At 42.0% G+C, this 16,264-nt stretch overlaps 1 protein-coding gene across 15 annotated transcripts in view; it reads right to left on the reverse strand.

The window, feature by feature from the left end:
• Window positions 1-16,264, reverse strand: part of WDR27 (WD repeat domain 27) — a 227,850-nt gene that overhangs the window by 135,299 nt on the left and 76,287 nt on the right. For all 15 annotated transcript variants that reach the window (XM_045008729.1, XM_045008731.1, XM_045008728.1 and 12 more), the window contains exons 20-21: window positions 14,044-14,141; window positions 12,766-12,887 (exon numbers count right to left, since the gene is read on the reverse strand). In XM_045008729.1, coding sequence (XP_044864664.1) covers window positions 12,766-12,887; window positions 14,044-14,141 — 220 coding nt within the window. The remainder of the gene's footprint in view (window positions 1-12,765; window positions 12,888-14,043; window positions 14,142-16,264) is intronic.

Here is a 16,264-nt window from a genome sequence, read left to right on the forward strand (position 1 = left end):
TGCATACCACACCTTGCTAATCCTCTGCTCATGAGTGTAAGGGAGCAGAAGAGGCTTGAATATTACTTCTAGGTGTAGAGGACTAAAACCACACCCTGATCCAGTACCCACCAACTTCAATCAATATTGAAGCAGGTCACTAGTGCTTAATTTAGAAGGTTGCTAACCAATAGAGGAGTGAAGTTATGGAAATAACTTCTAATAGAAGCAATGGTGACAAATAACCTAACTATTTTTAAAACAGAGTTTGATAAATTTATGAATAGGATTATATAATGGAGTTGCCTGCAGTAGCAAGGGACTGGATTTGATGACCAAGGAGATTCTTTCCAGTTTTAATTTTCTATACTCCTAACTGTACTTGAGCTCATATCTAGCCTTCACTTGTGCTTGCTATTCATCTTGCAAGTTCTCGTGCAACATCCAAGGTCTAAATACTTTCACATTCTCTGTACAACAATGATTTTTTTTTAAATGAAAGAATGGAATATTTGTTAGAAAAACAAGATATAGGTAAACTCTAAAGATTACAGGCCATCCATCCTTACACATTTCTGATGTTTATTTTCAGTTCTGAAACACTATTCATCATTTATTGCTCCAGTAAACAGCCACAATGCACAATATGATAGATATTCAGAAAAAATATTCTGCATACTATTCAAATAATGCTTATATCTTCATTTCTGGCATTCTACAAAGTGCTGTACAAGTCCATTTTACCTCGTACAATGATTTTATTCAACTAGGCAAGCAAACCAATTTAGGATTATTTAACAAATCTTTAAAATAGTGACTTCCCAGTCAATTCTATTATTTTAGCTACATTCTTCTTGTTACACTTGAATACCCATTCCAGAGAATGTATTCGATGTTATTCAACATAACCATTGTGTCTATGCATTCTGATTTTCACAGAATATAGACTCCCCACTTATATTTATGGCTTCTTAAACGAATTAAGATATAATGAATTTGCTCAACCTTTTGAGACTAACTTTTCAAGTGCAAGTTAAATGATTTTGAAATATTACAAGACTAGAGTAGGCAAGAAAGGTAAAACATGACAGTATGTGTTACCAATTTGGGGCATCATTCTTACTTTCTATCCCGAAAGCCAAATTTCCCTAATAATCTCCCTCCTCTACAACTGTAATCTTCTCTACTCAGGTCTTTTTAGATGCTAAATTCACTTCACTCCAGTCTATTCATACTGCTGTTGCTAAATAAAGTTTGGCCCCAAATAAGGCACGGATCTGAAGGAAGTTTTTGGAAAGTGTAGGGGACAGTTTCCTGGTGCAAGTGCTGGAGGAACCAACTAGGGGCTCTTCTTGACCAGCTGCTCACAAACAAGGAAGAATTAGTAGGGGAAGCAAAAGTGGATGGGAACCTGGGAGGCAGTGAACATGAGATGGTCGAGTTCAGGATCCTGACACAAGGAAGAAAGGAGAACAGCAGAATACAGACCCTGGACTTCAGAAAAGCAGACTTTGACTCCTTCAGGGAACAGGATCCCCAGGGAGAATAACATGAGGGGGAAAGGAGTCCAGGAGAGCTGGCTGTATTTTAAAGAATCCTTATTGAGGTTGCAGGAATAAAACATCCCTATGTGTAGAAAGAATAGTAAATATGGCAGGTGACCAGCTTGGCTTAACAGTGAAATCCTTGCTGATCTTAAACACAAAAAAGAAGCTTACAAGAAGTGGAAGATTGGACAAATGATCAGGGAGGAGTATAAAAATATTGCTCAGGCATGCAGGAGTGAAATAAGGAAGGACAAATCACACTTGGAGTTGCAGCTAGCAACAGATGTTAAGAGTAACAAGAAGCATTTCTTCAGGTATGTTAGTAACAAGAAGAAAGTCAAGGAAAGTATGGGCCCCTTACTGAATGAGGGAGGCAACCTAGTGACAGAGGATGTGGGAAAAGCTAATGTACTCAATGCTTCTTTTGCCTCTGTCTTCACGAACAGAGTCAGCTCCCAGACTACTGCACTGTGCAGCACAGCATGGGGAGGAGGTGACCAACCCTCTGTGAAGAAAGAAGTGGTTCAGGGCTATTTAGAAAAGCTGGACAAGCACAAGTCCATGGGGCCAGATGCACTGCATCCAAGGGTGCTAAAGGAGTTGGCGGATGTAATTGCAGAGCCATTGGCCATTATCTTTGAAAACTCATGGCGATCGGGGGAGGTCCCAATGACTGGAAAAAGGCTAATGTAGTGCCCATCTTTAAAAAAGGGAAGAAGGAGGATCCAGGGAACTACAGGCCAGTCAGCCTCACCTCAGTCCCTGGAAAAATCATGAAGCAGATCCTCAAGGAATCAATTCTGAAGCACTTAGAGGAGAGGAAAGTGATCAGGAACAGTCAGCATGAATTCACCAAGGGTAAGTCATGCCTGACTAACCTAATTGCCTTCTATGAGGAGATAACTGGGTCTGTGGATGAGGGGAAAGCAGTGGATGTGTTATTCCTTGACTTTAGCAAAGCTTTTGATACAGTCTCCCACAGTATTCTTGCCGGCAAGTTAAAGAAGTATGGGCTGGATGAATGGACTATAAAGTGGATAGAAATCTGGGCTCAATGGGTAGCGATAAATGGCTCCATGTCTAGTTGGCAGCCGATTTCAAGCAGAGTGCCCTAAGGGTTGGTCCTTCATTTTTGATGAGGAGAATGGCATGGACTGCACTCTCAGCAAGTTTGCAGATGACACTAAACTGGGAAGAGTGGTAGATACACTGGAGGGTAGGGATAGGATACAGGGGGACCTAGACAAATTAGAGGATTGGGCCAAAAGAAACCTGATGAGGTTCAACAAGGACAAGTACAGAGTCCTGCACTTAGGACGGAAGAATCCCATTCACTGTTACAGACTAGAGATCGAATGGCTAGGCAGCAGTTCTGCAGAAAAGGACCTAGGGGTTACAGTGGACGAGAAGCTGGATATGAGTCAACAGTGTGCTCTTGTTGCCAAGAAGGCTAACGGCATTTTGGGCTGTATAAGTAGGGGCATTGCCAGCAGACCGAGGGACATGATCATTCCCCTCTATTCAACATTGGTGAGGCCTCATCTGGAGTACTGTGTCCAGTTTTGGGCCCCACACTACAAGGATGTGGAAAAATTGGAAAGAGTCCAGTGGAGGGCAACAAAAATGATTAGGGGCTGGAACACATGATTTATGAGGAAAGGCTGAGGGAACTGGGATTGTTTAATCTGCAGAAGAGAAGAATGATGGGGGATTTGATAGCTGCTTTCAATTACCTGAAAGGGGGTTCCAAAGAGGATGGATCTAGACTGTTCTCAGTGGTAGCAGATGACAGAACAAGGAATAATGGTCTCAAGTTGCAGGGGGGGAGGTTTAGGTTGGATATTAGGAAAAAAACTTTTTCACTAGGAGGATGGTGAAGCACTGAAATGTATTACCGAGGGAGGTGGTGGAATCTGCTTCCTTAGAGGTTTTTAAGGCCAGGCTTGACAAAGCCTGGGCTGGGATGATTTAGTTGGGGATTGGTCCTGCTTTGAGCAGGGGGTTGGACTAGATGACCTCCCGAGGTCCCTTCCAACTCTGATATTCTATGATTCTATGGTCCCTATCTTGTTCACTACATTTCATTCCATTCAATGCACATGGACACTGTCCAACCAGTGCACTGAGGGACCTGACAAATCCCACTGAAGCTGATGTCTCTCAGAAGGCACCTCAGCACCTTACGGGATAGTCCTAAACTTTAGACATAGTATGTGATACTTTAATTAGAAACTACCATAATGTTGCTGTATAAGAGGAGAGACTGAATTAAATTTGCACTTTAATTTTGATGTTTCCTAGATTCTCTCTTTATAGGGCCTTAACATCTTCTAATGTAGTTACAAATTTATAGCTCAGACATGCAAAATTGTATTTGCCCATTCATCCTAGCAGAATAATTTTTAGAGTATTTGTTTTTGTCCAAGAGTGAAATATGAAATATTATTAGGTATTTAAAAAAAACAAAAACAAAAACCCAAAAAACAGTGCTCAAATGTCTCACTTCTGACCAAAGTAGGGGCCCAGGATATAAATTGCCTGCACTATCTCCTTGGTTTGGATTCTTTCAAGCATAGTACATGTCCTCTTTCCATGTGGGAGCATTTATTTGCAGAAACCATGTTTGTCCTCATGACTATGATCCTCTCAATAATCCACACAGACGCAAAATCTTGTGGAGTCTATTTGTTTGGCATATAATTACTCCTAGGGCAATTCTGCACCACTGCACACATGCAGAATTCATGTCCTCTGCAGATTTCTTTGCTTCCCTGCAGAAAAATGACTTCTGACATGAAAGCAAAGGGAAGCCGCAAAAGCGATCATGCACCCCTCCCCAGCACAACTCTCTGAAGTAATGGAACAACTTCCATGCCCCCTTCACTTGGAACAAGTACCTCAAGAATCATAATAGTAATATAATACACAGTTTGTGATGGGGTACCTGCCCCACACTGGGCTCTAAGCGGTTAATAGAGCCCTAGGGAGGCTGCACCAGAGACAGCCACTCAGAGAAGGGCTGAAGGGGGCAGCCAGTCAGGGCCAAGCTGGCCCATATAAAAAAGGGAGGTGCAGGGCAGAGGAAGGCAGTTCTCTGCTAGGAGCCCAGGGATGAAGGACTGTGTCTCTGGAGGGCTGAGACACCTGCCAGCACCCTGGACAGAGCAGAGCAGGGACCTGGCTGCTAGGGTTTGCAGGCTGAGGCCGTGAGGCAAGGGCAAAGAGGATGCTGGGGCCATAAGGAAGTGGCCAGACAATTTGTTGCAGTAGCCAGTAAGGGAAGTGGCTGAACAACAGACTGCAGTTCCCCTGGAAGGGGGGAGCACAGGGTGTGGCATGGCCGGAGGGTTGTGTCAGTGAAGAGGATGCCACAGTCCTTGGAGAGACATAGGTCCTAGAGCAGGAGTGATGGTGGCGAGGCAGAGGATGCACTACCACTCAGAGCTAATTCCCAAGACAGCCAGCAGGAGGTGCCAGAGTGGTGAGTGAACCCCGTTACACAGTTTTTTATACAGAACTTTTCATCAGTAAAGCTCTTTGAGATTTACAAAGGAAGTCTGTATCATTATCCCAATTTTAGAGATGAGGAAACAAACACGTGGAGAGGTGAAGTGACTTGCCCAAAGTCACCCAGAAGGCCAGTGACAGAGCCAGGAATAAAACCCAGATGTCCTGAATCCCAGTGCAGTGCTCTATCCCATAAGCCACACTATTCTCCTGATGACTATGCAAAAGAGTTATTTGAACCTGCAGTATGGCCCTTAGGAGGAGGCAAAATCAGGAGATTTCTAACTGCTACTGCTCCTTTTTCCTGCTTGCAGGCAAGGAGCTTCGGAGAACAGCTGATGGGTAAATCCTATTGCTCTCTGCATGTCAGCCCTCATTTCCCCTAGGCACATAATAGATAGGGCTCCCCACAGTAGACAGTATTACCAGACATACCCGACAACCTTCTGAGAGAGACAAAAGGTTCATTTGTTTACTGAGCAATTTTCAGGCAGAAAGGAGCACGAGTAGTCAGTTTACTTAGACAACAACCTGCAACTCACTTCACTCAAGAGGGCCACTATTTCTGAGCTAGATAAATTTTAATGTAGTCAGCTAGAACCTAAGGGCTCTGTCTATCAAACTCTGAATAGCTGCTCATCTACACTGGTCCAGAACCATAAAAATAATGTGATGCATCTACATAATAAATAAGCAAACATGCACATGGTAGTAGGCACACTACCAAAAAAACTTCTTTAGTGATTTCCTGGTCCCTGCTATTTTCCTGAGTACAGGATTCCTCTCTTATCAGAACTTTTCCCTAATATATACACGTCGATAACTAAATAGTTGACTTCATAACTTCTTTTTCCACTGAGTTGTTTAGTTTTAAGTATTAATGTATTTTATGTAACTGAAAAAGTTGATTTAGAAGCTTAATTTACAATTTTCCATAAAACAAGCTCAGTTTTCTTTGCTATACCACAGTCTGCCTTTGTGCCTCTAATTTTTCTCCCAAATGAATACTTGTCCACAGCTTTAAAGTGTTCTCTGCTGAAGTAACCTGAAGTCACTCAGCTGACAGGGCAAAAAGAGAAGCCAGAAAAAGTCTAAGCATGTATGTGTTACAAATAATACTGAAGGAGTTTAGCATACTTAAGGATTTTACCAGACCACATCTCCAGATAATCACAAAAAGTTATGTGAAAGTAGCACTGAGGAACTATTTTAAACCCACAGAAGCAAAGACATTCAGAAATAAGGATGAAAAGCTATCCTTAATCTACCCCAATGTGCTAGACATTGCAGCATGTATAGTACATAAGCTCACCCATCATTTAACTCAACCTTCCAATAATAGGGAGGATTACACATGAGTTTCTTTAACACACTTACTTATGTGAATTTAAATAAGATCTCATGAGATTGATATTAAAAAAATAAACCATAAACTGTTGATTCTCAGTATAACTGAGTTCACTTCAGAGTCCAGTTTTCATCCATCTAGGGACCGTTGACATAAGAAGTCGTTTCTCTATCAAGTCTGACTACAAAATATTTTTTGTAGATTCGGCTGTAAGATTCAGATTCTCCTTAACACTTTGGCTGCTGTATTCAAGCACTCACACCATGATCAAAAGCACTGTAAGAGGATTTTTGATATTTTCCTAAAATAAGTAATTTAGGGTCAGAATAATTTAGGGTCCCTTCTGAAGAATCCCCCTTCACAGCAAGAGAGACCGTGAAAATTCCATATATTTCTAAAAAATCATCCAGTAAGGGGTGTGAGCAGAATTGGCTGTCTATGGAGTGAACAATGAGTGTTACCTTGCAGCCCCAAAACTGACCTAAACTCCATGGAGAGATCCTGAAAATCTCAGGGCTGGAAAAAAGTCTGAAAAACATTTACAGGGAGGGATGGGTTCCTCCACATTAACCCATGGTACAGCTCTTCACCTTTAATACCCTTTCCATGGGAGCTTGCCAGCAAAGAATATGAATCCATGAGAATGATTTTTTTCCTGCTGATGCTTCCCTGCAAGTTTGCCAGGTTATGATGATCCAATGTATCTTAGTCATGCCACACCTAACCACTACCTTTACTCAGTGAAACCCTCCTAAAATTGTAGAACCCAAATGTCAAGTTAATGTGGAAGAATCTCACTGATCTGGAGCTTCTCTGTGATAGTTTATCAATACTGTATATGGACCTGGTTACTGGGATGTTTAAGTCAAGTCAATAGAGAGCTGCCTGGGAAAACCGAATGGCTCAAAATAAGCCACCACGCAGCACACATTTGAGATTTGCTAAGGGACAATCCATTGGCTCTGAAGACCCTGCTTGATTTCCTGCTAGGCCTACAGGACTAGCTTTGACCAGAAGGGTCAAAGCCTGGGAATACAGAAGAAGCATGTTAAAAAGGACAGTCTCACTCAAGTAAGGTAACAGTAGGCTGAGACAAAGGACCTTGATGGGAGTGTCTGAAGAAGCTAGGCCTGTCTAGGTCATGACCAGAGGATGTTAAGACTTTAGGTAAGACAGATATGCATATAGACTCTTTGTAGTTTTAAAAACCTTTTTCTCTCAAAGATTTGTTCTGCCTGCAAAACAAACAATAGTTTGTTTTGTCACTGTACATCACTGGCCACATACTCACGATGGGAAGAACTTTAGATGCCAGAACTCAGTCTAACTTTCCAAATAAGCATGGTTGACCCACAAGCTACTGACAGGTTTCAGAGTAGCAGCCATGTTAGTCTGTATCCGCAAAAAGAACAGGAGTACTTGTGGCACCTTAGAGACTAACATATTTATTTGAGCATAAATTTTCTTTCCTGTTCTTTCCACAGGATACCGTAGTCCAGGTTTAGGAGTGGGAGAATTATGAAAATTCAACCCCCGGGGAAATAAAAGACAAGAGTCCTAATACTTGAGGGTGTGCACTCAGACCACAAAGGGCACAGAGGTGCAGCTAGCCCTGTAATCATGACAGCGGACTTCAGAGTTTAAAGAATGATGGTATTTAGCAGATAAATTTCCCTTCATCTGACAGATTCTGGGCCCTTCCAGTGTGATTTATGATGCCTGAATTCTCCCTGTAGCAAACATATGAGAGGATAATCTAGTCCTATGCCACTGTTTTTAAATACTATAAAATAGAAAAATCTGGTAAATCCAGTTTATGGAGTAACTGCTTATAAAATTTCATTTAAAAATGGTGATTTATGTGAGTGCAAAAAACCAGAAACCATAAAAAGACAACTTTAGCACAGAAACAAACAGCTGAATTTATTTAAATCAGATTTGAAAACATTTTTCTCCTCTGACTCTTCCATGTGAAGTTTCAGACCAAGATCAGTTCTTATACTTGTGTTATAAGTAAGGCTACGAGGCTGTCACGGAAATTACAGATTCCGTGACTTTCCACAATCTCCATGACTTCTGCAGTGGCTAGTGCTAGATCAGGGACTGCCCGAGGTGAGCAGCCCCTGGTCAGCAGCAGCAGTTTGGATGTGTGGGAAGGGGCTCAAGGCTGGGGCAGAGGGTTGGGGTGTGGGGCGGCGCTTACCTGGGGAGGGGCTCCCTGTCTCCCACTGGCATGTCCTTGCAGCTACTAGGCGGAGAGTCCAGGGGGCTCCATGCACTGCCCACACCCGCAGGTGACACCCCCCGTAAGTCCCATTGGCTGTGCTTCTCAGCCAATGGGAGGTGGCACTTGTGGCGGGAGCAGCGCACAGAGCTCCCCTGACCGCCCCTCCCTTAGGAGCTGCAGGGAAACGCCAATCAGAGCTGGGTGGGGAACCTGCCAGCCCTGCCGCGCACACCCCCCAGCACCTCCCAGGCCAAGCGCCACCCACCCCCCCATCCTCCAGTACCAGCAGAGGTCAGGGGTTGGGCGCCGCCACCTGCCCCACCCCTATGGTGCCCCAGCCCAAGTTTTAGTTAGGGGTATATAGTATAAGTCATGGATAGGTCACGGACATTAATTTTTTTTTACTGCCCGTGACCTGTCCATGACTTTTACTAAATACCCACAACTAAAACGCAGCCTTAGTTATAAGTAATAGAGGAAAACTGGAGGAGTGGGGTTTGTAATAAAATTACTGAAACTATTTTCCACTATGGTAACTACATTTGGGCTGTAATGATCCTAAATCCAATAAGCAGTATCAAGTCACACAAGAGGAATCCTTGAAAAAATGTTTAACTCATAATATTGACAAACAAACACCAGCTGTACATGGCAGAGAACATGTACTAAACTATTAACTCACAGAACTGAAGGAGGGCTATATTAATTTCAAATTATCTTTGTTTTATTAAATCACTCACTTCTGGAAGAAAATTAAGGAAAAACATTAGTAAACTCTTATTCACAACATTGCTCATGCCTGGTTTTGGTTATCTGACAAAATATTCATAAAGTCATTCAAAATAATGTGTAATGTAGATTTTTCAGTCTGACAACCAAAACAGTTGAAAAAAATATATATATCAAGTGATCACAGCTGAACAATATTCTAAACGCTGAAGTGTAATACAATAAGATGCTCAGTTATAGATTATAAAGGAAACTTTGTAGTTTTATAAGGGAATCAAAACTCTTAAAAAAATGAAAAATCCCAAATCCTCTGATCCAACTATAAATCTGAACGTCCATGTGCTGAAGCATAAATGCAAATGAGAAGTTGGAGCCTAATGTAGAAATAAGCTACTCTATTGTGTGAATTAATATCATCATCAGTGTGTGACTTGATTGGATTGTGTGGTGGTAGACTGAATGCAGAGTGACTATAATCAATCATCGGAGAATTACTCCAATAGCCTTCTAAATATACACCCCAAACTTGATTACTTTTATTAGACTATGTCTCAGTTATTCCGCATTTCATTATTATAAAAAATTGTTTTAAAAAACAACTTGAGGGAGAGGCATTATTTAAAATATCTTTCCACTAGGAAAAGTATTTCCTAGAAGAAAGGAGAGAGAAAGTAGGGAAAAGAAAATTACCATCTTCTCTCCCCAATTTTGGCTATACATATTGTAAATAAATAAAAAAAAAATCAAACACTTCCTTCTTTTCATGTTCCCAGGACCTGTAAGGTCCCTTTTCTCTTCTCCAGTCTCCATGAACCCAGTTGACTTTCTGATACAAGGCTACCTCTCTGATACTTGATGCAGTTTGTGATCCAATGACTACTTTCCATTACAAAAACTAAATTGGAAAAAATAATTTTTGTAATGGACAGTGAGGTCTGCAAGTGTCCCAGAAGTGCTGCTGGGCTCACAGTGAGGGAAGAGCAGATAAAGATTAATGCTTCCTTAGTCTCCAAAGCTCTGTTCCCTCACTTACTTGCCTCCATCCACCAACTCCCAACTAAACTTGGTTTCTTAGGACAAGAAACCAAACAAGGCACTAGTTCAGTTCCCACACATATGCAGTTTGCAGACACCTCCACTGACATGTCTGCTTCTGTAGCTATTTCTATTCACAAACAGAGGGATTTTAGGTTGGTTCAGGTTTTGCTTTTAAACAGGTAACTAAATGTCACTGGGTCATTCTTTCCGCATCACTGGAGGAAGGCCTTCCTCCAAAAGATGGGTTTTGCATTGTTTCCAAATGTCAGGCATATCCAGATTTCTTGTAGTAAGGGGTTCCACCATCACAGACTACCTGCAATGAAACTGCTCTATTCTGGCTCCAGAGAAGTATCCCTGAAGGGCCACATCTTCCTATCCAGTAGATAGACTAATTGCCTTTGCGTAAGGGCTTTGAAAATGAGGATCAGGCACTTGAACTGAGCCCATAATAGAACTGGGAGCCAGCAGAGTGTAGGAGGTATGTGTATATAATCACCTCAGTGTATGTGATATCTTTGGTGACCAGTGCCATACAGTCTACTACAGTCTCCTGGGTAAAAGTTCTCCTTTAGCTCAAGTGGTGCTTTTGGCACTGAAGGTCTATGGTTCAAACCTCACTGACAACTATTGTATCTGTAAAAATGGGCAGTTGTGTTTTGTTACAAGAACTCTTCAAAATAACAAAAAGCTTGGACCCAGAGGTAAAAGTAAGCCGGTACGCCCTGGTATGGGGTACTGGCAAGAACCGGTGCGCTATACCGGGGCAGATGGGCTTCCCCTGGCAGCAATTTAAAGGGCTTGGGGCTCCCACTGATGCTACCCTCCAGGGCCCTTTAAATTGCCACCCGAGCCCCACTGCTGGAGCCCTGGGGTAGTGGTAGCAGGGCTCTGGCGGTGATTTAAAGGGCCAGGGGCTCCCAACTGCCACTACTGCAGTGGAGCCCCGGGCCCTTTAAAGCTCCGCCAGAGGCTGGGGCCCCAGGATAGCGGAAAGCCGGGAGCCCCCTCCCATGGTGATTTAAAGGACCTGGGGCTCCGCTGCGGTAGCAGCAGCTGGAGCCCCGGGCCCTTTAAATCACCCCCAAGGCTCCCAGCCGCCTCTGCAGCTGGTAGCTCTGGGGGTGATTTAAAGGGCCCAGGGCTCCCAGCTGCTGCTACCACAGCCCCGGGCCCTTTAAATCCTGATTTAAAGTGCCTGGGGATTTAAAGGCCCCGCCTCTTCCGGTAGAGGCCACACTTCTTCCGGCTGAGGTCCCGCCCCTCCTAAGGACTCTGGAGTACCAGTAAGTCCTTTAAGTTACTTTCACCCCTGCTTGGACCTTTAAAAAAGTAATAATCTGCTATTACATTTAGTTGAAGCTTTTAGCTGACCCAGTATTCACAACAGCAGATTAGTACAAAGAGGAGCAGAGCAGAGACTAAGGCTAAATATACTGCAGAGCTTGCAACTGCACCACTGTAGCACTACTAGTGCAGACACTCTAAGCCGATGGGAGAGAACTCTCCTGTGGACTTAATTACTCCAGCCCCCACAAGCTGTGGAGACTATGTCGGTGGCTGAAACTCTCACACTCACGTAGCCCTGTCCACACCGGCACTTAGGTTGGTGTAATTTATGTCACTCGAATGGAGGCTTATTCACTCCCCTGATTGACATAATTTATACCAACTTAAGCTGTAGTGTGTACATAGCCTAACTCAGTCCTGTGTTGGCAGCAGAAAATTGGAAGGATACTTAGCCCTGGAGGTAGAGAATACCTTTCATTACAACTCACTGACCACTTTGGCTCGGGGCAGCATAGATTTTAAGGATGCACAAATAATCTGGAAAATGATGGGAAACTCAGACCTATCTTCATTGCCCTTAGCAAAAGACTGTTAATTCAAGTTGTTCCCTCTATCACAAAATCTATCTGGGTCTCATAAAAAAACACAATGTAAATGTAATCCATCTGCATTAAAATGTTTTGAAATAAATAGATTTGGAAGACTTAAGAAGCTTCATTGAACAGGGTATTGCAAAGCTAAATGAGAAAATCAAATAGGGATAATAGAAAGCTATAAAATCATTGTGATGTCAAAAATTAATTTTGGAGTTTGGTTGCTGTAAATAGCTCATATTAGACTAGACTGTAATGTTACAATCTACCTTGAGTAAGAAGAGGAGCACTATCGTGCACCTGAGCAGGGCCGAGCATGAAGCAAGAGAATATCTTGGTTACTCCTCTTTGCAGCTAAGTAAAGGCTGTGACGATCTAGCCTTTTGATCTTATTGTACACTAAATACATTGCACAGGAGAGATGGCAAGTTTTTTAAATCACCTAATGTTTTCTGAATGCTCCTTATTGAGTATGTTAATATTAAAAAAAATCAATAAAATACCTACCTTATTTTGACAGATCTGGTGGACTGATCTAGAATGAGCATCTGGTATTACTGCTGCACTGCAGCCTGCATTGAGGTCAAAAACTTCTAATGTTCGGTTGCTACCAGCTGCAAGTATAATATCTGTAACCTCTGTGAGTTAAAGTTCAAACAACACAAACAGATCCAATGGAGACAAGAGCAAAAAAAAAAAACCTATGTTTTAACAAGATCTAGTTTATAAATTACATTTATGAATCAAGTATACTAAATTTCCATAACCAGAATACCCATACTGATCAAAAATAGGCACAAATATATACATACTTCAATTGAAACAAGCTCCTTAAGTATTTCAACAGCCAGATTCTTACTAGCAAATAGGCCAAAGTATGTCAGCAGCCTGCAAGAAAATTGATGTTTTAAATACAGTACTACATGTGTGTGGAATAGGATTATTCACCTGTGTCTTTGCCAAGCATAAATGGTCATAGGATCTGTAGAATACATCACTATATAGACATATATAATAGCAGCATTTATATAGTATTTTGGGGGAGGGGAAGTTGCCTCCAAACATTTTTAAAACATCAAATTAATTCTCACAATAGCACAGTGAGGTAGTGAAGTATTATTATTGCCATTTTACAGATGGGAAAGCTGAAGCAGTCGTGAAGTGATTTAAGCAAGGTCAGTGTCAGAAATCAGATTATAAGTAAAATATTCCTGAGTCCACATAAATTAAGGGTAATTAACCAGTGAAATAATTTACCAAGGGTCATGGTGGATTATCAATCACTGACAATTTTTGAATCAAGATTGGATATATTTCTAAAATATCTGCTCTAAGAATTATTATGGGGAAGTTCTATGGCCTGTGTTATACAGGAGGTCAGATTAGATGCTCATAGAGGTCCCTCGTGGCCTTGGAATCTGACATTTTTAAGGCAACAATTCTTTCATAAAAATACAAAAATAATTTTACTCAAAGTATTATTGATTTATTTGGTGGTCATTCTTAGGGATTCCAGTCATGGAGCAGGGCCTCACTGTGCTAGTTGCTATATACAAACATATAATGTTATAAAACAGTCCCTGCCTCAAAGAATTTACAATTTAAATACATTAATATGCTAGGCTGGAGTCCAACAAGACTACTATGAAACAATTACATTAGTATTATAATTGTAGAAAAAGATACTAGCTATAGAGCTCATGTCAACTTTTTATCTTGAATATTTCAATGCCATTCAGCCTAAAATACTGTACAGAAACAATAATTATCCAGGACCCAGGATACAAGAGTAGAAATCATTTATTGCTGAAAGGCTGGTAATCTCCACAGTAGAAGCCATGGGGAATTTCTGTACTGATTTGCAAATGCTCTTCTGTTTATATCTGCAAAAGATATGAAATTAATGAACTATTTAGCAAAAAGAGTCGTAATTTATGACCAAAAGTAAACTTCTAGTGAAACAGTTGGAAGCCAAGATCCCCTTTTTATTACCAGACAAAGCCACAGTAATATAAAATTTCCAGTAAAGAACAATTTAGTTGGAAGACTCATAGTAGGAAAAAACATGTATACATGTAACATAGGCATGAGTACTTTTTGATCTAATGGACTGATGTTCAACTTTCCACCTACTTAAAATCAAAATAATTCAGCCTTCCATCCAGAAGGTGTTAAGAGTAAATCTTCCAATTATAATGATTATGAAAGTAGAAATATCACTAGGTATGGTGCTGCATTTCACGTGCTGCATATGAGGGAGAAGAGAAAATGGATGAGAAAACAAACAAACCCTACCTTGTTTGACCCCCGGCACGGTACTAGAGATCTATTCTGAAACGTTTTTTAAAAAAAAATTGGTTGAGGTCTCATAATGTATCCAAATGCAGACTGGGTTAAGACAAAAGATTTCAAGTTTTAGCAACAGGCACTCTGTTTGCTCTGCCATGGTTCAGGTAAAAAACTGCTCACAGGTGAATTCAGTACTCCATGAGACAGAGTGGTAAACATGAAGCAAACAAATCCCATGAGCTGAGTCTGGAGAAACAGGCACAGATATCTTCCCTCCCCAACATGCATGAACAATAGATAAAGGACCTGTTCCAAATCCCACTGAAGTCAATGGGAGTCTTTCCATTAACTCCAATGAGAATTGGATCAGGCTCGAAGAGTAGAATACTCTTTCCCTAACAATTGGAAGGGAAAGCAACAGAAGTTAATTGAAAAGAAAAGAAAAGAATCCATCCCAAATGAGAGGCCCTAGCACATTCAGGAGGCACTGTGGTCAGACAGAAGAACCGTATATAATTTTTTTCCTCTCCACTTTCAGAGACAGAATGCTAGCTTTGCTCTGGGAAGAATGGCTGTGATGGTGTATAGGATTTTGTGGAGAGTTAGTCAGAGCACTGATTGGAGGGATGAGGAGGTTGGAATGACAGAGTGCAATTGTGAGGAGTAAAGGAAAGGAAACCTTTTAGTGCTTGACTGCAGATGGAAAGGAAGATTATACAAAATGAGGGATATGACTACGAAAGAGGAGGTGACTTCAGAAAACTGACTGCAGTTAGCAGATAGAAAGGATCCACAGGAGCTTAGTATTCCTTGCATAAAGTAAGGGGTATTCTGGAAGTGATACGTATTTTATTTGGAACAAAATGTTTTGTGTTTTTATTTAAAAATTTATTCACCTGATAATCCTAGAGCAGGATAAGAATTCATTAAAAGGAAAGAAAAAATATTTCTGTTTCAGCATCACAACTGAGCAGAGGAAATTAAAACTAAGTCCAACAGTAAGAACCTCCCACCATTCTGCCCACTTTGTGTTTGGTGAAACAGTCACAGAGGTGTAAAGGAGCCCGAAAAGCCCTGGTTGAAGTTTAGGGAGGATACACCTGTTGGAGGCACTGTGGAAGACAGCCAGAAGGCACATCACAAGCACACAATGCTGCAGCCCTTAAGGCAACCTGGGACGCTGTCATAATTTAAATTGAACCCCCCAGGACTGGTCTAAATTATGCCACCATGGTCCCCTCAGAGCAGCCCAGGATTAGGATGACGCAAACATGGCTTAAAGCTTACTGCCACCACATACCCCAGCCTCTTAGGGTATGTCTACACTAGAAACATAAGTTGACCTATATTAGGTCAACTTACAGCCACTGCAGTAATTACTGCGGTGGTGCATGTCCACACTACCCTCCTTGGGTCAGTGGTGCACATCTTCACCAGGAGCATTTCCACTAACCTACGAGGGGCAGTGTGGGGAATTGAGAGCCCAGTCTCTCAGCTCCTCTGGCAGCTTCCTGCTGGAAGCCTGGCTACCCCACAGGCTCCTGGCAGGCTGCCCTCCCCCTCTACTTCCTGTTCCCTGCTGGGAAAGAGGTCCAGCTGCTCCGACGTCTCACCCTGACTCCCAACTGAGAGCAGGGTCCATTCTTGTCTGGGTTCCCAGCCAAGAGTCGGGTCCAGCTGCCCGGGCTTCTTGCCCCAGCTCCCGGCAGGGTCCATT

Source organism: Mauremys mutica, chromosome 3, assembly GCF_020497125.1.
Source record: "Mauremys mutica isolate MM-2020 ecotype Southern chromosome 3, ASM2049712v1, whole genome shotgun sequence".
NCBI lineage: Eukaryota > Metazoa > Chordata > Testudines > Geoemydidae > Mauremys > Mauremys mutica.